Source organism: Mesoplodon mirus, assembly GCF_964341445.2.
Source record: "Mesoplodon mirus genome assembly, chromosome: 11".
Classification (NCBI taxonomy): domain Eukaryota; kingdom Metazoa; phylum Chordata; class Mammalia; order Artiodactyla; family Ziphiidae; genus Mesoplodon; species Mesoplodon mirus.
This window is the reverse complement of record NC_138987.1, coordinates 39,449,581-39,474,997: the sequence shown is the minus strand read 5'-3', so window position 1 is coordinate 39,474,997 and position 25,417 is coordinate 39,449,581. Positions and strand designations below refer to the sequence as shown.

At 56.7% G+C, this 25,417-nt stretch overlaps 1 protein-coding gene and 1 long non-coding RNA gene across 2 annotated transcripts; one reads left to right on the top strand and one right to left on the bottom strand.

Moving 5' to 3' along the window:
• On the top strand, window positions 1–25,417 carry CYB5R3 (cytochrome b5 reductase 3). The gene is made up of 9 exons (XM_082634505.1): window positions 1–111; window positions 9,287–9,418; window positions 12,816–12,888; window positions 13,247–13,353; window positions 15,528–15,657; window positions 16,135–16,218; window positions 16,440–16,525; window positions 20,149–20,248; window positions 24,291–25,417. Exons 1-9 carry the CDS (start codon window positions 91–93, stop codon window positions 24,461–24,463), a joined length of 906 nt encoding a protein of 301 aa, XP_082490631.1. The 5' UTR covers window positions 1–90; the 3' UTR covers window positions 24,464–25,417.
• Window positions 18,552–22,361, bottom strand: LOC309811601. Its single transcript, XR_014295217.1, has 2 exons — window positions 20,294–22,361; window positions 18,552–18,692 (listed from the first exon to the last, which is right to left on the bottom strand). It is a non-coding gene; the product is annotated as an uncharacterized lncRNA (long non-coding RNA).

Here is a 25,417-nt window from a genome sequence, read left to right as displayed (position 1 = left end):
CCCCTCCTTCTCGGTGACGCGGCCGGGGGGCTGGCTCCGGGCGCGGCGGTCTCGGCGGCGGCGGCGGAGCGAGCGCAGAGCGGCGCCACCATGGGGGCCCAGCTGAGCACGGTAGGCGGGGAGGGGACGCCGGCTGCCGCGGGCCCGGGGCGTCGCTGCGGACCGGCGGGCGCCGAACCCCCGTCTCGGGCAGCGCCGACTGCGCCCGGCCGCTAGGGGCGGGGGGGGCCGGGCTCGGACGCGGGGCGCAGGACCCCACCCGGCCCCGCCCCACCCCGCCCGCCCGCCGCGCCCCGGTGGTCCCCGTGCGGCCGTGATTCACGCCCGGGCCTCTGCCCCCGGGCCCAGCCCTCCCGGCCGAGGGGCGTCACCCGGAGGCGGGCGGCCACGCGTTCGGGGCGCCCCGCCCGCCGCCGCCGCCGCCGCCACCGCCGCCGCCCCCCTCAGCCCGGCCGGCCGAGGAGTGCGGATGTGTGCGCGAGTGCTGAGCGAGTGCGGGCGTGAACGTGGCCGGTGCCCCCGCGTGTGAGTTAGTGTGAGTGCGACTGAACACGTGTGAAGTGTGAAGGAGGGAGCGCGTATGTGTGAGTGTGAGTTTGTGAGGGCGTGTGTGTGACCGGGTGTGTGGGTGTGACGTGTGCGTGTGCAGGAGTGTGTATGGGGGTGAGTGACAGTGAAAGAGTGAGCAGGTGTGCGGGAGTGTGACCGTGAGTATCTGCGAGTGTGTGCGTGTGGAGTGGGTGTGTGCGTGTGGAGTGGGTGTGAGTTGTGTGTGTGTGCGTGTGGAGTGTGTGTGAGTTGTGTGTGTGCGCGTGGAGTGTGAGCGCGTGGAGTGAGTGTGCATCTGGAGTGAGTGTGTGTGCGTGCGCGTGGGTGTGTATGTGGGGAATGAGTGTGTGAGTGTGTGTGCGCGCGCACGTGCAGTGTTGCTGGATCGCAGAGTATTTACCGACAACAGCCCCTGAACCCTCTTGTGGGCTGCAAGCTAGGCTCTGGTCTCTCTTAACCCAGCAAACTTGAGAGGCCCCAGCCGTTGGCCCCATTTTACAGATGAAGAAATGCCACTCAGACTTGGCCACGGGCCGGGCTGGCGGGGTAGTCTGAACTTGTGGAGCTGCAAAGTCCATTGTCATGCTGTCACTTTGGTTCGGCCCAGGGCCGCCCTCCCTCACCCTCGGGCCTTTCGGATTTCTCAGAAGCCACAGTGGTGGTGCGTGGCTTGCGCTCCACGTTGAGGCTGTGGCCAGAGGGCGGTCCCCACCCACACACGTGGGTGCCTGGGCGCTGGCTGGGGGCACTTGGGGAGGGCTGCCACTGGGAGGATTTGGCCCAGAGCCTCTTGCCTGGCGTCCTCCTCCACCTCCTCCCTCTGGCTCTGTGGGGCTCCCCCTTGGGGACTCGGCAGAAGGCCTCTTGGCCTGGGTGTTGGCTTGTGAATGTGTGGCCCAGCCCAGGACTCTGGGTGACGTTCAGCCCAGGGGGCAGCTTTGCCCAGGGCAAGCCTGGGGGCATCACCCCAGCTCAGCGTACGTCCTGACTGTGTTCCCAGAAATCCCCTTCCTCCCTCACTGCTCAGCCTCCAGACTGGAACCCAGACCCCCGCCCCTGCTGTTTTCCCACAGTGCTTCTCACCTTCTAGCCCTGTTGGTTAGGTTTGTCTCTGTGTCCCCAGGATATGGCTGCTCAGTGTTTTTGCCGAGTAGCCAAGGACTCCTTGTAGCCCCTCTATGAGGGGCAGAGCCCCGTCTGAGCGTCAGGAGACCTTCACCAACTCCTAAGCCGCCTCTATCCAAAGGGTGGCAGGATTGCCCTTTGCTCGTGGGCCCTGCCGGGGTCCCCACTTGAGCCCAAATACCTGGAGCAGACCCCAGGCAGGCCCTCCTGGCACAGCGGCTCCACACCGTCTGCGGGAGGCCAGCCCGGGCTCTGGGCACCAGGCGTCTTATCTGAGACGTGCAGGCCCTGAGAGAGGCCTCCTCCCACACACCGGAAGGGGGGACGTCGAGGGGTTGGCACTTGAACCTGCCAGCCACCTGGGGGGTATGTTGGGGGCTTAGCCTGCCATCCCCGACTCTGGCTCCCCTTCCCCCAGCACAGTTGTGAGTGCTCAGTGGACCCTGACAGGCCGCCACCACAGGTAGAGTCCAAGGCTTTTCCCCTGCCCCTGGCAGCTCTGTGCCTAGTCCGTGGTCCAGACCCCCAGCCCCTGGGAAGCAGGGCTGGGTCTCCCCTGTGGAGGGCAGCTCCACTGGCCACCTGCCCCTCCTCCTGGGTTCCCTTTCCCAGAAGCGCTGAGCCAGGAGCCCCTCGCTGCAGAGCTTCCTGCACTCCCTCCCACTTGCTCCTACTTCCCGAGAAGGGGGCCATGAGGGAGGTGGACACGCAGATCCCAGCCGGACAGCTGGAGGGCAGGCAGCGGGCAGGTAAGCCTCAGCACAGGGGCCTGGCACCTGGGGAGGAACGGGCCTGCCAGCTGGGGGGTCCTGGCAGGTCCCTTTGCCCACCCAGACCTGACCTGGGTAGAGTGGATGGCAGGGTCCCGGTGGGGAGTTCCAGGGGGTGAGCAGCTGGCTGGGTGCCACACGGGGGTAGTAGGGCTACCCAGCCCCTCGGCTGTGGTGGTTGAGCTGGGGGCTCCCTGGAGACATCCTGGGACTCTGGCACCCTGTTTCCCTCTCCCCTTCCTGTGTTATCAGAGGTGGGGAAAGGCAGGTGGTGGGTTCCCTGGTGGGCACAGTGTGGCACCAGGTCAAGGCCTGGAGAAGCAGCTGTCCCCTAGCTCCCCTGGGGAGCTGGGGTGACGTGCTCTGTGTGTGTGTGTGTGTGTGTGTGTGTGTGTGTGTGTGTGAGCAGCACAGCTGAGGAGGAGCTGGGTGGGACCTTGGCTTTGGCCGCCTGCCTCCTGTTTACTCTGCCCACTGCTTGCAGGAGTGGGAGTGGTACCTTGGACGGGAAACAGGGCATCGCAACCCCTTGTGAGTCTGGTAAAGCCTCCAGTTTTCCAGAGCCGAAGCTTCGCCTTTCCATGGCACCCTTTTCTCTGCCCACATCCATCTCCCACACTGGCTTGAGCTCCCCAGGGACGGGGTCCCCTGACCTGTGTCCGCCGCATCCCACACGGGCCCTGGCAGCTGTGCCCACTGGGGTTTGTGACCTGAAGGACTGACTGACAGTGAGGGTCGGCTCACAGCTGCCTCCCAGAGAGGAATTTGTACAAAGTGCACCCTTGCTCTCTCAGTGGCCAGACTGTCTGCAGATGCAGAGGGACCGTGCAGGGCTGGGGCTCAGTGCACGGACCGAGCTGGATGCCAGCTCTCACCCTGCCTCAGTGTCCTCACTGAAGTGGAGTGGACATAGCGCCCGCGTCCCGGGCTCAAGGACTGTGTGAGATACGAGAGTGTCGCATCTGGGCACGGGGACTGGAAGGAAGGCCGCTCACATTATCCACCGCTCACTGGCACAGCTCCTTCCAGCAGCGGCTCCAGTCCCACCACACCTCTGGGAGGTAGGTGTGCCCAGCAGGTGTGGAAACAGCCAGGAATTCAGGATCCAACCCCTCAGCCCTGTGCTCCATGGAGGGCCGAGCCCAACCCTCCCCCTGGAGGCATCTGGTCTCTTGTCCTGGTTGCTGAAACTTTCAGACAAAGTAAGAAAAGTCAGAGAGAGACTGCAGTGCAGGGGCTTGTTCTTGTCCCTTCGAGAATTTATCCACGAATATTTACTGAGTGTCTCTGCTCTGAGTGCTAGAGGTGAGACACCAGGTCCCCCGCCTCCCTGGGTCTGCCGTCGTGCATTGTCTGTGACCTCATGTGGGGACCTGGCCCAGCCCTTTGAGCCCAGGGCTGGCATCCAGGGAACACGAAGCTGGCGCCTGGGATCTGCAAGTTCTGTGTAAGGGCCAAGGCCAGTGTTGAGGACTCATCTTCAGAACTGTTGACAAATGAGTCTTTTTCATGGCTGAGCACGTAACCATGGGCTGGCATTTGGGGCAGGTGAGAGATTTGGGGTGAGCGACAGAACACTGGGAACCGAAGCCCAGACTCCACCCTGGGCTTCCCTGAGCCACAGTTTCCTCGTTTGTCAAATGAAGAATGCAGTTGGCCTGTCTCCCAGTGCTGAGGGTCGGTGAGGAAATGGAAGGGAAGGTGCTTTGCAGGCTGTGAAGCGAGCTACAGGCCCGGGGGTCTTAGTTATTAAACTTGGCTGAGCACTTAAACGGCTGTGCTGGAGGGGAAATAAAACTCCAGAGAACATAATAACCAAACATAACTCCACCTGGGCTCTTAATGTCGTTTAAGTTTATTTCCAGGACTCCCAACAATGGTGATTTCCTGCAAATGTAACTTCACTCAACTTTTTCCCTAAACAACGTTCTCCATGGATATGGCTTCCCTGATTGATGTGGGAGAGGCCTGGAGCAGAGGGACCATCAGAGTCGCCCTCATCCCCGTGGAATTTGCAGAGGTTGGGCGGGGGCTCCGGAAGTCTGCTGAGGGCTTGCTTAGCTAGAGGGTAAGAGTTGACGTTTGAGCTGGGCTCTGGAAGTGGAATAGGAGTGGTTGGATGAGGGAAGAGAAAGGGCATTCAGGGCAGAAGGGAGAGTGTGCAAAGGCCTAAGGCAAGAAAGGCTTGTGACTGGATAGTGGGGACCTTGGGTGTTGGCAGTGGGGAGCCGTGGTGGGTGTTTGGGGGTGGCAGAGCAGCCTGTTAGTCTGGGCAGCTGGGGCCTCACTGTGGGAGCCAGGAGATTGGACTGCTGGAGCAGGGGGATTTGGGCTGTGGGCTCCAGGGCATCTGTCCTGGGAGATGGCTTGGGAAGAGCCACACTTGGGGCTAGACAGGCCTGGGTTGCGTGGCCATGGGCGAGTCACTTAACCTCTCTGAGAAATGGGTGTGAGTCCTCTGAGGATTGGCTTTCCTTATCTGTAACTTGATGACAATCACAGTACCTGTAGCCTAGGATTGAAGTGAGGATTATGCCAGAGAATTCGCGTCCCATTCTTGGAGCAGTGCCAGCTCGGGGACACTGGCCAGTTTGCTCCATGCATGGCCTTTTGCAGCCTCGATTCCTCCCCAGCCCTAGGTGGGACTGTCCTCATGAACTTGAGGAAGATGGAGCATGGAGAGGTGAAGATTCTTTCCTGGAGTCCTGAGCTGGGTCTCAAACCCAAGTCTCCTGACCCCAGAGTCCAGGGCTGCCAACGGGCCTTAAATGCAACCCAGGGTGGGTGAAATACCACTTGGTGGCCAGGACATGGTAGGTACTGGTTAAGTGGGCAGGTGGCCAGAGACCCTTTGTGTGGCCCTGTGCCGGCCGGAGGGGTGCGCTGGGGCCAGCTCCCTCAGGCCTTCTGTTTAGACCCATTGGTTACAGACCAGGGGCCCCGTGGGGCGAGACCGTGGCTGCAGCCAGCCTGGAGGCTCTGCCTGCGGGAGAGGCACGGTGTTCTGAGCCCAACAAAAGGCCTGTAACCAAAGCTGCAGCTGGGCATCTTGAAGCAGCTGGCCCGGTTTGGGGAGCAGGGCCAGGCCCCGTGTGGGATCTTGGTGCCTCTGCCCTTCCTTCATTTGGGTATTCCATCTCCTGGGTGATGGTGTCCCCATGAGGGTGGTAGAAAAACCTGTGTGCGTGCCCACATTCCCCAGGTTATAGACCCTTCGGTGACCTCAGCCCCCCATCTCATCTCATATCCCAGCTCCCCTGGGCTGTTGGCCAGGCGGTGGCCCTCACCTTCCTTCTATAGCCAAGAATACCGAGACTCAGAGAGGCCTCAAGTACTCGGCCAGAGTGTCCTCCCCAGTTGATAGAGTAGGGGGTTCTGGCAGGGCTTCCGGGAAGGGAGGGAGCAGTGAGGCTGGGCCTTGAGAGGTGAGAATCTTCTCACCTGACCCTCCATAGGGCAGGGGCCCATTCCAGGTCTGTTCTCTGCAGAACATGCTACCTCAAGAGGCCTGCAAAGGAAGCAGAGAGGCCTCCATGCAAGCAAGGAATTTGACTCTGAGCTTCCTGGCAGCCAAGGCAAAAAGGGGAATTTGTAGTGTTATGATAAGAAGAATACACGGTCATCTGGTGTGAGAACTAAAGTCAGGGAGGTACACTAGGGAGGGTGAGTGAACAAGCTGTGAAACAATTTTCTTGAGAACCAGTATTTTGGGAGAACTTTCGGTTGTTGACCCCACTATGTGAACCACTAGTGTGGACTCCCTTCTTCACTTTTTATTTTGAAATAATTTCAGACTTACAGTAAAGTTGAAAGAATGTATAAAGAGCCCTTATATACTCTTCACTAAGATATACCAGATATTAACATTTGCTATATTTACTTTATTGTGTGTGTGTGTATTTTAAACTATTTGAGAGTAAACAACAGATATGATGGTTCTTTGCCCCTAAATACTTCAGCATCTATCTCCTAAGAACGAGGACATTCTTTTGCGTAATCACAGGACGATGATCAAATCAGGAATGTAACACTGATACAGTGCTGTTGTCTAATCTATGGGCCTTCATGCATATGCTACCTTTTGTCTCAGGATTGTGTTTTACAACTGTTTCCCCCCCCCCCCCCCCCCCGTGGCCCAGAATCAAATTCAGAACCACACATTGTATTCAGTTGTTCTGTCTCTTTGGCCTCTGTACAGTAAGTCCCCTACAAGTTGCAAACTTTCAAAGGTGTGAACGTGTGAGTGAAAGACGTCAACGTGAGGTGTGAGTGAGATTGCAACTTGCCCTCCGTCTCCTATTGCTGGCGATCCCTCAGCTCTACCATCTCCCTCCTCCAGTCAGTAGCTCTTCTTGCCTGTTCACTCGATGCTAGCCCCTGTATGCCAGCTGTTGTACTGTACTACTGAACTTTTCAAGGTACTGTACTGCAAGAATTAAAATGTTTTCTTTATTTTTTGTTTGTTTTTTGTGTATTATTTGTGTGAAAATTATTATAAACCTATTACAGTACAGCTGATTGTGTTAGTCGGGTCCCTAGGCTAACTTTGTTGGACTTAACAAACAAATTGGACTTAACGAACGTGCTCTCAGAACAGAACTTGTTCACATGTAGGGGACTTACTGTATTTGTTTCCTACGGCTGCATATAAATTACCACAAACTAGGTAGCATAAAACAGTGGAAATTCATTCTTGCATAGTCTGGAGGCCAGAAGTCTGAAATCAAGGTAGTGGCAGGGCATGCTCTCTGGAGGCCTAGGGGAGGGTTCTTCCTCCTCGTCCTGCTTCTGGTGGCTTCCAGCAGTCCTTGGCCTCCTTGGCGTGTCACCACATCACTCCAGTCTCTGTCTTCACACAACCTTCTCCTCTGAGTCTTCTCCTCTGTCTTAGAAGGACACTTGTCATGGGATCTGGGGCCCACCGGGGGGATCCAAGAGGATCTCATCTCAAGATCCTTAGTTTAATTACACGTGCAAAAACCCTTTTCTATCCCCAGGATCTGGGTGGACATGCGTTTTAGGGGAGCACCCTCCAACCCACCAGAGCCTCCTTTAATCTGGACCTGTTCCTCGGCCTTCTTTTTTCATGGCTTTGACCTTTTTTTTTTTTTTTTTTTTTTTTTTTTTTTTGCTGTACGCGGGCCTCTCACCGTTGTGGCCTCTCCCGTTGCGGAGCACAGGCTCCGGACGCGCAGGCTCAGCGGCCATGGCTCACGGGCCCAGCCTCTCCGCGGCATGTGCGACCTTCCCGGACTGGGGCTCGAACCCATGTCCCCTGCATCGGCAGGCGGACTCTCAACCACTGCGCCACCAGGGAAGCCCTGGCTTTGACATTTTTGAAGAGTGGTGCCAGTTATCGCGGAGAAAGGCCCTTGGTGTTTCCTTGTGTTAGAGGCAGGTTGTGTGCTCCTGAAGGAAGGCACAGAGCCATGCTGGGCCCTTCTTGCTTCGTGTCAGGAGGTGCACGGTGTCAGCTGGCCCCTTTCCTGTGCTGCTCCCTGGTTAGGGTGGGGTCTGCCAGGTTCTCCACTGTAGGGTTGGTCTGAGGGGTCTTGAGGCCGTTGTTGTTTTCTTCCTGAGTCTCACTTGTGGTCCAGATAGTGGAGGCTGCCCAGGACTTGACTTCCGGATGGCCAAGGGTAGCTGCTGCACACAGGTACCCAGTGAGGTCAAGTGCCTGCTGGGGGACGGCCTGGGTTAGCCATTTTCCATGGCTGATCTCCATCTTCACAGCCAGAGAGTGTAGCTTATGACCCCCATTTCACAGATGGAGAAACAGGGCAGAGAGGCTAAGTGCTTTTCCCAGGGACAAAAATAGCTAGAAAGAGCAGCAGGCTGGTTGTCTTTCTTTGCAAGGGTGTCCTCTCCAGGTAAACCTAAGCAGTTTTATTTGGCCATGGGATTTGGGTTTTCTCTGTTTTTAAAAAATCCAAACTGCCTCTAGGGTCTTTGTGAGGCTGCGATATGGGGGGCAGGGGGCTGGCAAGGAAGAGGTTCTCAGAGCCGCGCAAGAGGGTGAGTGATGATGAGGGTGAGGCCTGATGTTTAAGAGTGTGACTGGGGAGGCAGGTGGACTCAGGTTTGAGTTGCAGCTCCCCACCTGCCTGCTGTGTGACTGTGGGTGAGTTGCTTCACCTCTCTGAGCTGTTTCCTCATCTGTAAAATGGTGGTGATGACAGTGCCTACTTCATAGGGTTGTCATGCGGTTAACCCCTGTGCAGGGCTCTGCATGATGCTGAGCAGTAGACTCTCAGAGCTTCCGGGGACCTTGCAGATCACCTGGTCCAGTTCATTTCAGAGAGGGGAAGGGACTTGTCCAGAGTCACACAGCCAGCAAGGAGCAGAGTTTCCTAGTGTCTGGCTCAGTGCCTCGGCTGCCCCTCGCACCTGAAGGCAGAACCCCAGAGCTCAGGGGTTTGTCTGTTTGTCTAAATAGAGCTAGCACTTGACATCACTTAATAGGGCCAGGGAAATTGACTAAAGGGAGGGAGGGAGGGAGGGAGCACAGATACACAGTGCTCAAGATGAAGCGCAGGTACTTGGGAACTTTATGCTGAGCTTCCTGGCAGCCAAAGTGAAAAGGGCTACATGCTCAGTTATGTAGCTTTCTTTGTCCCCATTCCTCAGGGAAAATGGAGCTTTCCCAACCACTCAGTAACACAGTGATAGGTTTCATGAGTCTGATTTTTGTAACTTCTCCCAGCTGGCACCAAAATGGAGCTGGGGTTCCCTGGATGAACACGATGGGGAGAGGGTGTTCCTGGTAGGGGAGAGGCCCGGAGGTGTGTTTGGAGGAAGGGCAGGGGGCAGGCTGACCTCATGGGTGTGTCCTGTCGTTTCAGTTGGGCCACGTGGTCCTGTCCCCAGTCTGGTTCCTGTATAGCCTGCTCATGAAGCTGTTCCAGCGCTCCACCCCAGCCATCACCCTCGAGAACCCGGACATCAAGTACCCGCTGCGGCTGATTGACAAGGAGGTCAGTGTGGGGCCTCAGGGGATCGTGGGGCATGGGCACCTCTCTGTCCTTGTCAGCATCACAGCATTTCACAGGCATCTACTATGTGCTCAGGGCGCGGCCCCTTGTGAAGTAGGTCCCATTATCTGCCCGTTTTACAGATGGGGAAAGCAAGGTGGTCCCTTTCTAAGGCTACCAGTAAGCGACAGAGGGGTTTGAACTCAGGTCTTTGCCCACAGAGCTGGTTCTTTGAACCACACTCACTGTTCCCCAGAAGGTCAGAGTGGGAGGGACCCCGTAAGGACTCTTGGGTCCAAGTAACCATTTAATGGCTGTGAAAACAGAGGACAAGAGGGGAGTAACTGAGGTCACACTGTGAGTTAGGGGCAGGACCAGGACTCAGGCCCAGGCCTCGTAGTCATCCCAGCTGCCTCCCATCCCAGTGCCCCTTCCTTAAAGATAAGGTTTCCTCCCCTCCTCCTTCCCCGCCCGCAGGGTCACCCACTCAGGGCCCCTAGAGTCTTTTGCATCTGTCAGATTCCCTTCGTGATCTCGTGATCTCATGGGCGGGGCGGCTCCATCTGCTCCTCCCACAGGCTTGCTCCTGCACTCCCCACTTGATGCTTTTCCTTTTCAAACCTCTGATTGTCATTTAAAACCATCCTCTCCCTCCTTTCCAAGCCGCCCACCCTGTAAAGCTGTTTCCCTCCTTGCTCTCTCTCATCAGAGCCCCTCCCATGTGCTATTTCTGGCCACCGCAGCTGCCTCAGGAGGGGTGTGACAGGGAAAACTGAGTCATGGGGCAGAGAAAGTCAGTCACTTGCCGGAAGCCTGAGTCCTGGGCTCTAGTCTGCACCCGGGCTCCACATGAGAGCTGGGGCTCCTGTGACTGTACTTGTACCAGGATATCATAGAAGTTGAAAACTTCTATGAGAGAGGCAAAACGAAAAGAAAAAAAAAAATTACTGCTTCCCAGATGAGACCACACTTAATCCTCTCAATATATCTTATACACAATTTTTTCTTACTAAAATGAAATAACAATGTTTTAGAAGCTTTTTCTTTTATAAAGTTCTTTTTCTTTGTTGTTTTTTAATTCCCAAAGTAATGTATGATTTATATGTGCTCGCGATAAAAATTTTACTTTTATAAAATAAAAGCACATGTTTATATGTGCTCTGTTCGTGAGGTGTGAATGTTCCCCTCCCCCATAACCCCTTTGCAGAGGGTCCCCTTCACGGGTCACCGTGAGCCTTTCTGGTAGTACATTCCTGTGTACATGATGTGTGGAGGTTCAGGTGTGTGTATACTTAGTTTCTCTTTTTTAATAACCTGAGTTTTTACCCAGCTGTACAATATGGACACCTTTACACGTCTAACCCAAAGTTGATTCATTATTTTTGACAACTGTCTGGTATTTTATCACAAGGATGTCACACAGTGGACCCTCCAGGCCCCTTTGATTGAGCAGGAGACACACGTGCTAGCAGTTACCCTCCCCCATTGTAGCCTAGTGGTGGGTCAGCAGGTGGGCCTGCTCTTGATACTTTTGCCGTGGCCCAGGGAGGGGTCCTGGCTGTCGGCCCTTCCCCTCTCTGAACGGGACTGGACCAGGTGATCAGCAAGGTTGCCCGCAGCTCTGAGAGTCTACTGCTTGGGTCATCACGGCCAGCACCGTGCCGAGCCCTCACACACGTTAGCCTCATGACTTTTGCTGTGCTGGGCTAGTAATCATCAGTGTCTTTCTCTCATTTCTGTTCTGCCTCCAAAAACATCTGGCATGTGGGTTTCTGACCTTGAGCCCCAGGACCAGTTGATAATCCTGGGATCCACTTGCAGGAGGCCCTGGGGCTCCGTTTGCAGCTTCAGGCCTGGACTGTGGGGCAGAGAGGCCCACTGGCCGCCAACAAGCACTGCATCCTAAGTGGTGGCTGGGCACCGTCTCTCCTGAGATCCAGGCCACCTGCCTTGGCTCACACGCTTCAGTGATGCTTAGAGTGACGCTCTGTCCCTTTGGAGAGGTCTGGCGTCTCCCCTCCAGGTGGTAATACTGTCCATCACTGGACCTTGCCTCGTGTGGGCATGAACATGTGCTGGACAGGTAGCTGCCTGCCTTCCGAACGGCCCCTCGACACCCACCATCCTGCTGCACTTGGTGCAGGGGAGACCTCACAGGGGCCTTCCGGAGCCCAGGTCAGAGTCCGGGCACTGGGTTCGGTTCCCAGCTCTGACACAGCTCACTGTGGGATGCTCGCCTCCCTGGCCCCAGTCAAGACTGGGCTCCTTCCTCAGCCCAGCCTCGCTCTTAAGCAGCCTCTGCCCCACCCTGGAGGGGGAATGGCCTTCACCCATTGACCACACCCTGGGTGCACACCCTGTCTTGGCCATGGCCAGCCCCAGTGACCTCCTGGGCAGCAAGGCTGCCATGCCTCCTGCCCTCTGCAGCCCAGCCACGATCATGCTGTCCCGCTTCTCGGCGGGGGGCTGGGAGGGGGCTTTTAGTGTAGTGGCTTCCAGAGCCCCTCTCTTTTTTTTTTTTTTTTTTTTTTGCGGTACGCGGGCCTCTCACTGTTGTGGCCTCTCCCGTTGCGGAGCACAGGCTCCGGACGCGCAGGCTCAGTGGCCATGGCTCACGGGCCCAGCCGCTCTGTGGCATGTGGGATCCTCCTGGACCGGGGCACGAACCCGTGTCCCCTGCATCGGCAGGCGGACTCTCAACCATTGCGCCACCAGGGAAGCCCTAGAGCCCCTCTCTTGAGTCCCAGGCCTGGGCACGTGGGGCCTTGTCTCAGCTCTGCCCCACTTTGCTGGCCCAGTCCCTGAGCTGTTTCTGCCACCCCAGGACATTTCTCAAGCTGTGGCGGAGGTGGATACTTTCCTACTGTCCCTGGAATTTCCTGGGCTGTCTGGCAGCCTCCCTTTGGGATCTTTTTTTTTTAAGCACAGGCTCTAGGCGCGCAGGCTTCAGTAGTTGTGGCACGAGGGCTCAGTAGTTGTGGCTCATGGTTTCTAGAACGCAGGCTCAGTAGTTGTGGTGCACAGGCTTAGTTGCTCCACGGCATGTGGGATCTTCCCGGACCAGAGCTCGAACCTGTGTCCCCTGCATTGGCAGGCGGATTCTTAACCACTGCACCACCAGGAAAGTCCATCCCTTTGGGATCTTGAGCTCACTCCCTGCTCTGACCACCTTGCCCTGTGGCCCTGGGTGGGTCACTGCCCTTCTCTGGGCCAGTGAGAGCAGAGGTGCACCCAGTGTGTGCCTGACCTCTGTGCCCTTGCACACGCGTGTGCAGGTTGTATGTCCACATGTCAGTGTCACTTCTCTCAATGACACTCCGGTGCTGGGGAGGGGTGGGCACTCTGTGTCCGGAGGCGCCTCTGCCCTGGGTGCCGTCCAGCAGCTCATGCCTCGTTGCAGGTCATCAGCCATGATACCCGCCGGTTCCGCTTTGCTCTGCCGTCGCCCCAGCACATCCTGGGCCTCCCCGTCGGTGAGTGTGGCCCCAACCCAGCGCACGTGGAGCTGGTGCTGGGACAGAGAGGTGGGGACTTTGCATTTCAGTTAGTGCAGGGAAGGCTTCAGGGAGGAGGTGACAGCCACCCTGGGCCTTCAAGGGTGAGTGTCAGAATAAGAGGCCAGTTGCCTCAATGTCCCTGGCAGTGACACGAGCACGAGCAAAGGCAAAGAGATGGGACATGATGGGAGTCCCTGGGGGTGGTGAAGGGAGCAGTGGGAGCCGAGGTCAGGCTAGGCTTTGAATGCTGGACGGGGTGCAGTGAAGTGGGCTGGCAAGACCCAGGGGGCCCTGCAGGGGTCGTCAGCCCACACTCACCCCTGCTGTCCTGCAGGCCAGCACATCTACCTCTCGGCTCGGATCGATGGCAACCTAGTCATTCGGCCCTACACGCCCGTCTCCAGCGATGACGACAAGGGCTTTGTGGACCTGGTCATCAAGGTGAGGTCTTAGGGCCACAGCTGCTTGGGGCGGGGTGACCACCTCACAGCCAAGGCCCCACAGTCTGATCTCTGAGGGCCCTGTGCGCGCTGTGCCTGGTTTCCGAGTGAATAGCAGATCATAGTTCTTAGCACAAGCCAAGCTTTGGGGTCTCGGCAGAGGGCAGGGGCCTGTGGAGGGCTCACCCTCCTGCGCTCAGACTGGCAAACCCCGGTGAGCTGGGCGCCTGCTCATCCCCTGGGAAGCGTCCCACGGGCCCGCCAAGGGTGCAGTACGAGGAGCTCACGGGACCGTGTCCGGGAGCCGGGGTGAGGGGCTTTCTGGGGTCCGTCACTGGTTGGGGGCTGGGTGTGCGCTGTGGGAAGGTGTAGCCATTAGAAGCAACAGACCAGAGAGACGGAGAACAACCAGCAAGGATCTTAAAAAACAAGATGCTGAACAGAAGGAGAAAGGACAACTAGAGCCCGGTACATTTTTATGAAAATTAGAAACACAGACTTTCCAGCAGTGATGCATGTTCTCTGATGACACACCCAAAAGTGTGAACCAGCCCAGGCTGGTGGGCTGGGTGTTAGAGACCCTCCCTAGTCAAGGCCCAAACCTCCACGGCCGCCCTGGCTCAGCACCCGCCGGGGACCAGGCTCGCTCTCTCAACTCCACTGTGCAGGCCCCAGGGCCCCCTCACTGGGCCCTTGGGCAAGGGGACAGGAGCAGAGACCCCCGCTGGGCCTCAGCTTCAGCCCTGGCTCTTACAGGGTCCTGGGCTGGGCGCTGTGTCTGTGAGGGCAGGAGAGGAGCTGGGCCTGTCAGTCCTGGCTCCGGCCTGGATCTCCTCTTCGCTTGGTGTCATTTAGACCCCGTGCTGGGTGCCCAGGCCCACCCGGCCTCGGTATCTTGTCTTTGGCTGGAGAGTGGACACTGAACAGGTGGTCACACAGAGGTCAGTGTTTGTTGAGGGGACAAGCACAAGAGACTGAGCACCTAGAATGGGCACCAGAGCTGGGGCAGGGGTGGGGTGATGAGAGCTGCCCCCCTGAGCAGGCAACAGTGGGGCAGGATCTGGCGGCTGGGGAGGCGGCAACCAGGTGGAGACGGAGGAAAAGGACCTTCCAGGTGCATAAGCCCTGAGGTCAGGAGGAGGCTTGAGGACTTGAGGGACCGAAAAGGGAGAGGTCAGCAGGGCCAGGCAGATCCTTGGAGGCCCTGGTAGTCTGGGGCTTTGTCTGGAAGGAAAGGGAAGGTGGTGAGAGTTCAAGCATCTGTTCTTGCTGAAGTCACTCGAGCCAGATGTGGAGAAGGTGTTGGGGGGATTCAAGTAGAGATGGAATACTCACCAGGACCAGGCCCTTCCTGGCTTGGAGACCTCACTGGCCCCCTTGGCCCTGGCTGAAGGTCAGGACCCCAGCCTGGCACGCAGTGGGCTCTGCCCACGCTCCCTCCACTCTCCCTGCCCCGCACCCCAGACACACAGACACATCCCGTGTGCTGTAGCCGCAAGCTCTTCTCCCCACCCCACCCCTGAGGCCCCAAGCCCTATTAGACCCCCTGGCCTTTGCCCACGCTGTCCCTCCCCCACTGCCTCTCCCCCTTCTCTGCTCTTCACTCCTGCTTGCCCTTCAAGGCCCAGCAGAAATGCCCCCTGGTGCAGCCATCCCGGCCCTGGAGCTCCTCCTCTGTCTGCCTATCTCTCTGAGGGTTGTAGCACATCCCTTTTTCCAAAGCTGAAATCCCAAAGGGCACAGGGAAGGAAATTGTTCCAAGAGTGATGTTTTTATGGCAGCACGAAGTGGAAAGAATTGAACATTCACCAGGAGGGCCTGGTGAGCCGGCTTCCCAGAGCCTTTGCTGAGCTGACAGCCATGGGGATCTCCTGCCAGGGTTGGGGGGTGGGGGTCACAGAGATGCTTCCTGGCAGAACATTATGCAGCAGGCCCTCGGGTCACTGCCTTGGACGCCAGGCTGATGCTTTGCCCTCCAAGGGGATGTTATGGGGAGGGCAGACCACTACGGGGGACAGGACACAGACGGGTGAGTTTTGATGGGCGGAAGGGGCGTTGTGTGAGAAGGCCACACACAGCCGCAGAAGACCCCAGAAGAGTGTCTTTCCGCTGTGGCCCAGAGCTCACCCCGGCAGCCCTGGGAACGGGGAGCTGAGGACTGTGGGTGTCTTGCAGATTTACTTCAAAGACACCCACCCCAAGTTTCCCGCTGGAGGGAAGATGTCCCAGTACCTGGAAAGCATGAAGATTGGAGACACCATTGAGTTCCGAGGCCCAAATGGGCTGCTGGTCTACCAGGGCAAAGGTGATCCGGGTTGGACTCCCTGAGGACCCAGTGGGGGCGGTGGATGCTGGGTGCAGGTCCCGACTGCTGCTGTCTGGATGGGTGACTCTCGCAGGGCAAGCCATCTCCTCTCTGGGGCCTCCGTTTTCCTGGCTGTTAGGAATTAAGGTGGCCAGCACAGGGGTTGCAGACCAGCTGCCTCTGGGGGCCACATGCGGCCCACAGACCAGCTTTGTTTGGCTGAAAACAAACAAAGGGGAGGGTTGAGCTGGAACGCCCCTGATTCTCCAGTCTCCCTGCTCCCCAGCCATCCTCGTGCCCCTCTTTGCATTTGAGCTGGTCCTGATCCCGCCTTCCCATCCCCCTCACCCTGACTGGCTGGGGGCTATGGTGGCCACCGCACCTGAACCCCTGAGGCGGGGGCAGCTTCTCCAGCCCTTCCGACCCCCAAGCGCAGCATGTCTGAGAGCTGGGCCTCACCCCTTCTCCTCTCCCCAGGAAAGTTTGCCATCCGTCCGGACAAGAAATCCAACCCTGTCATCACAACGGTGAAGTCTGTGGGCATGATTGCAGGAGGAACGGGTATGTGGACCTGGAGCCCCTCACTGAGTCCCTAGCGGGCGGATGTCATGGTTCAGGGCCAGGGTGTGGGACGTGGCACAGATTACAAGTGACTGGAAGCTTCCCAAGGTCAGGGACCCGGACCCAGTTGTCCTGACAGCTCTCTGGGCATCTGCCTGGCACTGGGCCTGTGCATATGCAGCAGGCACTCATGCGGTGTGTGGGGGGTGGCTGTGTTGCAGGCATCACCCCAATGCTGCAGGTGATCCGTGCCATCATGAAGGACCCGGATGATCAGACCGTGTGCCACCTGCTCTTTGCCAACCAGGTCAGTGGGTGGTCCTGAGGTCTGCAAACCCGACTCCTGCTGAGAGGGGGCGAGGCCCAGCAGGCACTGCTCAGGGGTCTGCGTGGCTTTGTGGAGATGCTCAGGGAGGCTGAAATGGGAGGGGTGCTCTGAACACTCTGCACAGCAGCCCTTGCGGGGGCTGGTGGGGTCAGGCTTTTCAGTGCGGAGCTCAGAGCGTCCGACCCAAGTGGGGCTGCTTTGGTGGAGGGGTGAGGCACCTTGAGCGCCCACACCCCGAGATTCACTCCTCTGGCTGCTTCCTGGGAACCTCAGGGTTCCCTTCACTGCACACAGAGTTTGGAACCCACCAGTGAAGTGGGAGGAGCCTGAAGGGCCGTTTTCACAGATGATGTGCCAAGGTCCCCTCTGCGCGAGGTCGCTGAGCTGGGGGAGTTGAGACAGGGTTTGGACCTGGGCTCCCTGGCTCCTGAATGCATGTCTTCCTCCCCACACCTGCTGCCTGCCCGCCCCGGCCTGCTCTGTGGCCTTGGACAAGTCACTCTCCCTTTCTGGGCTTTGCTCCCTCACTGTGGAATGAGCTGATGAAGCCAGGTCATCACAAGGGTCTTTCTAGGTTCAGTGTTTCATGACTGAATATTTGGACCTTATAGTGATGCCCCTTTTGGGGGAAGCTAAGACGAGGCACCCCCCGCCTGTGTGGGGGCTATGCCCAGGCCCCCTGCGCCTCTCAGATGTGGTTCAGGTCAGTTTGCCCCTGGGTCCATCTGGCCCAGGCTCTGCCCCGTGTCATCTGTGAGGACACCGAGCCTGGAGGCGGGGGTGCCGGGCTGAGGTCCCCGGGCTGAGGTCTCACACAGCTGCAGAAAACTGCTCTGAGGCCAACTGAGGTGGCCTTGACTAGGGGTGGGTGGAAACAGCCAGAAATTCCAAGCTGGCTGGTGGGGTTGAGAGGGTGGGCGGCGTCCAGCTTGGTAGTGCTGGGGCAGTCTCTGTGGAGACCGTCAGCCCTCTGTCGCCTGGACGGGCATCTTTCTGCCCGTTAGCAGGGGCAGTGGATTCTGTATCTCTCTCTGCATTTTAGTCAGTGCAATGTCACAAGTCATGTAGCCTCTGAAGTTCCACTCCTCACCGGTGAGGGAGGAGAGTGAAGAATGCAACTAAGTATCATATGAAAATCGTTCTGACTTCAGGGTCCCTCTGAAGGGTCTCGGGGACCCCATGGGTCCACAGGCCACACTGTGGGAACTGCTGCTTTGCTCCAGTTGAGTCGTTGCCCCTCCCTCCCCCATCCTCAGTGACCTCCGTGCTCGGCTTGGACGGGGGCCACAGCCCCTCCATTTCCCCATCCGTAATGTAGGGTAATGGGGGGCCCACCTCTTGGGACGGTTGTGAGGGCTGAGATGGCCTTGGATAGGAGTGTTTAACGTTGCAGACATGTGCATTCTTCCTGGAGTGACCGAGTGATGGGGGTGGAGGCTGGTGGGGAGGCAGGTTGAGGACGGCATCCTGAGTCCAGGGGAGGCCGGGGCTCTGCCCCCAGCCTCAGCCTAAGGGAAGTACGACTTCTCAGAAGGGCATTAGGGAGTGTTAATAAACAGCGGGGCGACCTGGTTCTTGGACAGGGAGACTGATATTCTGACGGTGTTGGTTCTTCATAAAGTAATACTCGAAGTCCCAGTTGGGATATTTTCTCCCCTTTAATATGACAAAATTATGCAATATGGCCTGGAAGACAAAGTACACATGCACAGCCAAGAAAGTTTTGAAAAAGAAGAGTGACAAGGAAGAACTTAGCGCACTGGATATTAAAACATACTGAAAAGTGTCAGTGATAGAAACAGCATGGTTCTGGAGCCACACGTGAGACCTGGGCTTACTGGACATAACTGCATTTCTGGATAGCACAACAGGAAATCTAGACTGTGCTGGGACATGCTGGAACATGTGGCTAGTTACACTTAAATTAATTAAGATTGAACAAAATTAAAAACTTGCTTTCCCAGTCTCAATAGCCACATTTCATTGGTTCCATAGCCACATGTGGCCAGTGGTTACCCTGCTGGATAACACAGATCTATTGTAGAACATTCCCATCATTGTAGAAAACTCTGTTGAACAGCCCTGGTCTAGAAACAGACCCAAGTGTAGGTGAGACTTTGTATCTGATGCAGGTGGCATACCAAACCTGAAAAGAGAAAGGAAAAGGAGTGTTGAGTTAGTTGCTATGCACTTGGAAAAAATGAAGTAGATCCCTACCTTACCTTATACAAAAATGAAGTTTAGGTTAAAAATATACATGTAAAAAACTGAAGCTTTAAAAGTAGAAGGTGAGCATTTTTACAGGAAGTATTGATGAATGAGTGAACAAGGATGGTCAGTCTAAGCAAGACACCAGGGAGAGCCCATCAAGGAGAAGATTGATGGAACCATCTGCTTAAAAATGAAAAGCTCCCCTGGGGAAAAACACAAACTATAAATAAGGTAGAAAGATAAGTAACTGGGGATGAGACGTATAATGCATCACCAATGAAAATTAATATCCTTCATATAAAAAGTTTTTACAAACTAATAAAAGATATTACTAGACCAGTGACAAACTTACTTATTAATAATAAAAAATAAAACATAAGCTTTACTTTCCATTAATCTGATTGCCAAAGCTTAAAGGATCATTACCCAGTGCTGGTAGAGGCATAGGGAGATGGATTCTCCTGGGCACACTGCTGGTGTGCACCTCGGTGTAACGTGCCTGGGGATTGTAAAGCAGCTGCTTGTGTTGAACGCCCTAACCATGTGGAATTTTCTACCCTGAACTCCACTCCCTCAAGTTTATCCTCAGGAACAGGGCAGTGAGGGTGGTCAGAGAGGCATTGTTCATAAAGAGGAAGCTCAGAGACGCAAGAGGGAAGAGATATGGGAACATATGTATATGTATAACTGATTCACTTTGTTATACAGCAGAAACTAACACACCATTGTAAAGCAATTATACTCCAATAAAGATGTTAAAAAAAAAAAAAAAGAGGAAAAGAGGATGCTCAGAACGATCTCCACGCCTTTCCCGTCGTCTGCCTCACCCAGCCTGGGGCTCAGTAGAAGTTTGTGAGCCAGTGACCTTTTCTGATCGACAGAGCTCTTTGGCTCCCAGTTTCACAACAGTCTTATGAGATCAGTCACGCCACCCACTGGCCTGAGGAGCCCTGTCTGTCTGTGAGTGACCTGCAAACATACAGGGCAAAGTCTGTGGTTAGGAATGGAAAGAGGGGCTGTTTCGGGAGCAGATTGCTGATGCTCCCTGGGGGTCTGAGAAGGCTTCCTGGAGGAGGTGACAAGCTGAACTCTACAGGGCCACGTGGGGCTGGCTAAATGAAATCAGTGGGGATGGAAAGTGGGGAGCTGCAGGCCAAGCAGAGGGACTGGCATGGGCAAGGCTGCGGAGGGACAGGTGTGATCTGGGGAAGTAGTATCTGTATTTCCTAGGCTGTGGATGTACAAGCTGAGACGCCAGAACATAGAAAGACTTGGACTTTCCCTGGAAGCTTTGCCAAGTGTGCGGCCCATGGGTGGGCAGGATGACGAGGGTCTCCAAAGGCAGTCCCTGTCACTGTCCCTCCTGACCGCTGGGTCTGGTGCCCCCGCAGACGGAGAAGGACATCCTGCTGCGGCCCGAGCTGGAGGAACTGAGGAACGAACATTCTGCGCGCTTCAAGCTCTGGTACACGGTGGACAAAGCCCCTGAAGGTGAGAGTGCCCAGGTGGGTGGGCTGGGTGGAGGTGCCGGCCCACCCTCGCCTGGCGGAGCCCTCTGCCATTGTGGAGGCTTCTGCTTGCATGGTCTCCTTTGGTGCTCACTGTGGCCCTGTGAGAGGAAGGTGATGAGGAAAGAGGGATTAGAGAGGCAACGTGAGTGCCCCACAGCACACAGTGAGAAAACCCCAGAGCTAGGGCTTGAATCCACACCCGCCGCCTCCAGAGCCCCACATCTTCCTCTGCCTGCCCTGCTCTCAGCTGGACAAAGAAGGCTGGCGTTCTCCCCTTGGGCTGGGGCTCACTGTGGGGCGGGTCTCCAGGGCCAGTGCTGGGGGTGAGGGTGAGTGTTCCCACGTTGCAGTGTCTACCCTGTAAGGCACTTTACACCCATTTTCTCTCTAGTCATCAGCCCTGGAGTGTGGGCTGGGCTGATGTACAGTTACCTTCATTCTACTTATCCAGGTGTTTAAGCTGTTTGCCAAGGTCACATAGGAGGCGGTGAATGAGGGCTGCCCCTAAAACCTGAAACAAGGTTGCCCTCTGGGAACTAAACTGTACTCCATTCTCCTGCCTTAGGTAGATGTGGTTACAAAAAATATCTTAACTTCTTCTCTGTTGTAAGAAGAGCAGCAGCTGAGGCTTCTTGGTAGATAACACCAGTGATGTTTGGCTTCAGGGTTAGGAGACTATAGGGAGTGGTGGGGACTGTGGTGAATTGGAGAGCATCTGCCTGTGCAGAGGGGCAGCCCCCTCCCAGCTGCGGGCATGCCTGCTGTGCAGGAGTACCACCCTGGAGGCCAGCCTTTCCATTTTTCAGGGGAAGCTGGGGCCCTGCACTTCCATGGGAAATTTTTAAATATTGGAAACTGGACATTTTCAAAGCACCCACGTGGGCACCAGCTTGCTGCCACACTGCCCTTGCTTTGCCTCCTGCTCCTCACACAGCCACCCGGTTCCCTGAGACTTAACCACCACAGTGTGGGGAACAGGCCACCCTCTGCTTCCCCCAGAAGTGAGCAGGTAGGCTCTGGGGGTACCCATCTCAAGAGGGTCCATCCCTGAGAGAGGAGCCACCCTCCTGGGTTGACTGAATCAGATCCTGGGCCCCCTGGTGGATCCATGGACCCGACAGTCTTGTTCTGGGGCCTCTGGCTGGACCAGCCGTCCTGGGCCCACCCGTGTCTCAGCGGGTCTCCTCCTGGTCGGACCCCTCACTCTGTGTGTTCCTGAAACCAACCTGGCCCAAGCTGATGTTCTAGTAGGGGAGGATGAACAGGAAACAGGTTTATTAGTAAATTATAAAGTACAGTGGCAGGTGATTAGTGCGACCCAGGAAAGACAAAGTAGAGTCATAGAGAGTGGAGATTGGACAGGAGGCAATGGTTCTGGGAGTCTGAGCTTCCAGTAAAGAAAGGATTTTTTTTTTTTTTTTTTTTTTTTTTTTTGTGGTACGCGGGCCTCTCACTGCTGTGGCCTCTCCTGTTGCGGAGCACAGGCTCCGGACGCACAGGCTCAGTGGCCATGGCTCACGGGCCCAGCCGCTCTGTGGCATGTGGGATCTTCCCGGACTGGGGCATGAACCCGCGTCCCCTGCATCGGCAGGCGGACTCTCAACCACTGTGCCATCCGGGAAGCCCAAGAAAGGAATATTTATCTTGTACCCACGTCTCATTCAAAAGGGGGAAATGAAAGCTGGTTTAGCTCCCTTCTGGTTGCATGTTCTAGAGTGTGGTCAGGTAGGCTCATTGGCCACGATGGGCGTGTCCTTGCAGGGGCCTCTACCCCTGTTGCCTGCACAGGGCCTGGCCGTAGGAGGGGTGGACACTGCCCTCTGGTGGTGACACCTGGCAACGCCTATACCGAAGTGCCTCCTGGGGACAGTTTTAAGAGTAACCAGTTGGGCCTCCCTGGTGGCGCAGTGGTTGAGAGTCCGCCTGCCAATTCAGGGGATGCGGGTTCGTGCCCCGGTCCGGGAGGATCCCATATGCCGCGGAGCGGCCGGGCCTGTGGGCCATGGCCGCTGGGCCTGCGTGTCCGGAGCCTGTGCTCCGCAGCGGGGGAGGCCGCAGCGGTGAGGGGCCCACGTACCGCAAAAAAAAAAAAAAAAAAAGAGTAACCAGTTACTGGCCAAGGAGAAATACAGTTGGGTAGTCTCCCGGTATTTTACACTTACGTTTATTATTACCCTGACCACAGTTCGAGAGTAGTTAGGGTATTGCGATAACATTAGGTATAAGCTGAAAAGGGTAGACGCTGAGAAGGAAAATGGTACCAGGCCAGCAGGCAGTTGTGGAGCTAAGCAAAAGAACAGGGGAGAGGGGCCAGCTGACTCTCTTTCCCCTACAGTCACCTTCAGTATACATGTAAAGAAAAATACACTGTCTAAAAACATCCTTGTGAAATTGAGATGTGTCTTACATACCTGTACATTCATTACACTAGCAAATATGGTTTAGTCCCATGCAGTTTTTTTCAAAGTAATTTTAGATCTGTTAATAAAATATCTACCTACCTATGTCCCGCCTTGTTCCAGAGGGATTTTAGGCACCTTACAAAGACTCATAGAGTGAGTCAGAGTGGTATAAATGGAAAGTGGGAGTGAAAGAAAAACAAGGGCAGGGCCATAAAATGGAGTTGGGAATGAGGTTTGTACAGAAGCATGGACTGTGGTGCACACTTGCTGTGGGTGGCCATGTATATATCACTCTGAGCTTTCCAGCAGCCAAAGTGAAAAGGGAGATGGGGTCGGTTACTCAGCTCAGTGTCCATGAGGTTAAGAATACCCCATTGCTCAGCACAGCAGACTCTTCCTCATCCCAAGACCAGCTGGGACTGGCTTGGCCCCTCGCAAGGGACCCCCCCATGGAGTGTACATGATGTGACGCAGAGAGCATTGTCTGCCGTGATGGGGGAGGACGGCCCTGAGCGCAGATGTGGAAGCCAAGGCATAGATCGGAGCCAGAGCGGAGCCGGGCTGGGTGCCGCCTCCTCCCCTTCTCCTCGGGCCCCAGTCATCAGAGCCCCATTCTCCTGGCAGAGCCCTGCCAGCCTGCCGTCCCCGTGGGCCCGCCATGCGCCTGGAACTGGCTGGTTCCCCTCCCTGAGCAGCCCCTGCTGGCAGGTCAGTCCTGAGGGCCCGGGTGGGACTAGAGCCCTGCCAGCCTCGGGGCACCAGGTTCTCGCCGCGGGCACCAGCAGTGACTTGTAGGAATGAAAGGTGGCTCTGGATCTCAGGTGAAACCTGGAGACACACTGCCCATGTGCGTGTGCAAGACAGGGAGGCCAGCAGGACGTAGAGGAGCTGTTGCTGCCACGAGCGTCCTGCATCTGGAGCTTCAGCCTGGGTCCTGGCCTTGCTGTTTTCAGGCTCACCGATTGCTTATTTGGGACGCATTCCTTTACTCATTATTTATTGAGTAACTACTGTGTGTGGGGCTGTCTGGGCACTGGGACCACAGCTGTGGACCAGACACAGCTCCTCGTGGACCGACATGCAGTAGAGGGAAGAGTCAGACAGTGGGCACAGGGCCGGTAGGTAGCATGGAGGGTGGTGGGGTAGGAAATGTCACCCTGGCCAGCCTGGCGCTGGCTGGGGGACCTCTGGGACCTGGGGCTAACGTCCCAGCTCTGTCCATGCCTCTTTGTGTGACCTGGGACAACGCAACTCTGGGTCCTCTTCGCCTCAGTTTCCACATCTGTAAAACGGGATCAGTAACCCCTGCCCTGTCCGCCCACAGGGCGGTTCTGAGGGCCACATGAAAGGCCAGTGGAAGTGCAATGCTTTGCACGCTGTGAAGCGTGGTGGGGGAATGTTGATGGGCTTCCTTTGTGGTACAGGTGAGCCAGGCTTGGGGGCAGGGGTCAGGGTAAGGGTTTACTTGGCTCAGCCTCTTCATTCTTCAGTGTTTGCGGAAAGAAGGGAGGAATTCATGGCACAGGAACTTTGTCACGGAGGAGAGGGTGCTGGGCGGGTGGGCAGTCGGCAGTTGGTCACACGGCCGTCCTCGGGCTCACCTGGTCTCCCACTCCGCAGCCTGGGACTACAGCCAGGGCTTCGTGAACGAGGAGATGATCCGGGACCACCTTCCGCCCCCAGAGGAGGAGCCGCTGGTGCTGATGTGCGGACCCCCGCCCATGATCCAGTACGCCTGCCTGCCCAACCTGGACCGCGTGGGCCACCCCAAGGAGCGCTGCTTCGCCTTCTGATGGGCGGGCCCTGGCCACTGGCTCCGCCCCGCACTCACCCTGTCGCCCTGTCCGTACCCACCCCTCCTGCTGTCCTTTGTTAACACCTCTCTCCCCCACGTCTCCTGCTGCAGCCGGGTTCAGCCTGGCCTGCCCGTGCCTGGGAGGTCACCCCGCTGGGCTGGCCCCCGAGGGGCCCCTTTGGGAGCAGGGCTCTGTTACAGGTGGCCACTGTTGGCCACCTTTAGGGCAGATTTCTGTCCGGGCCTCACTGGAGATGTCCCCCTCTCCCCCCAACCCCGCCCCACAAAACACACACACTACTGGGCCGAGGCTGCCAGCACCATGCTGCCCACCCTCCCCAGAGCATACCACACTCTGGAAATAAACATAAATATACGGGCAGCCCATAGCTGCAGGTGCCAGGCCCCTACCCACTGCCTGCTTCAGGGCCACAGTCAGGTCTTGGCACCTGACACTACATGATAGGTAACACCAAAAAGTCCTCTTGACGGGGCTGCTGGGGTGAGAGGCTGCCCCGACCCCAGGGTTCAGCAGGCCCGGCCAGTAGGGAGTTGGGTTCCCCCTGGGGCTGGACTAGGAGGGGGCTGGCCAAGGGCCCTTCCATCCGGCACACGGGCCCTCCCGGAGCCTTCGCATTTCCCCAAAACACCAAAACGTTCAGGCAGCTTTGGGAGTTCCAAGCAGTTGACCTCTGATCGACCAGCTTGGGGTCCCGGGCCGCCAGTCCTGATGGGAGAGCTAAGATGATGTGTTTATCCCTCTGTCCCAGACCCCCTCCTGCTGCCCTCACCCCAGGTGGGGGAGATTTTGAGCAGAGCCTCTTGTCTGAGGGACATTCTCAGTGGCCTCGACGTTGCCTTTAGACCACAGCGTGTCATCCTCTTGCATATCGGCTTTTCAGAGTCATTTATGAGCAAACATAACGTTGAAGTAAAACTTTGCTAATCTGAA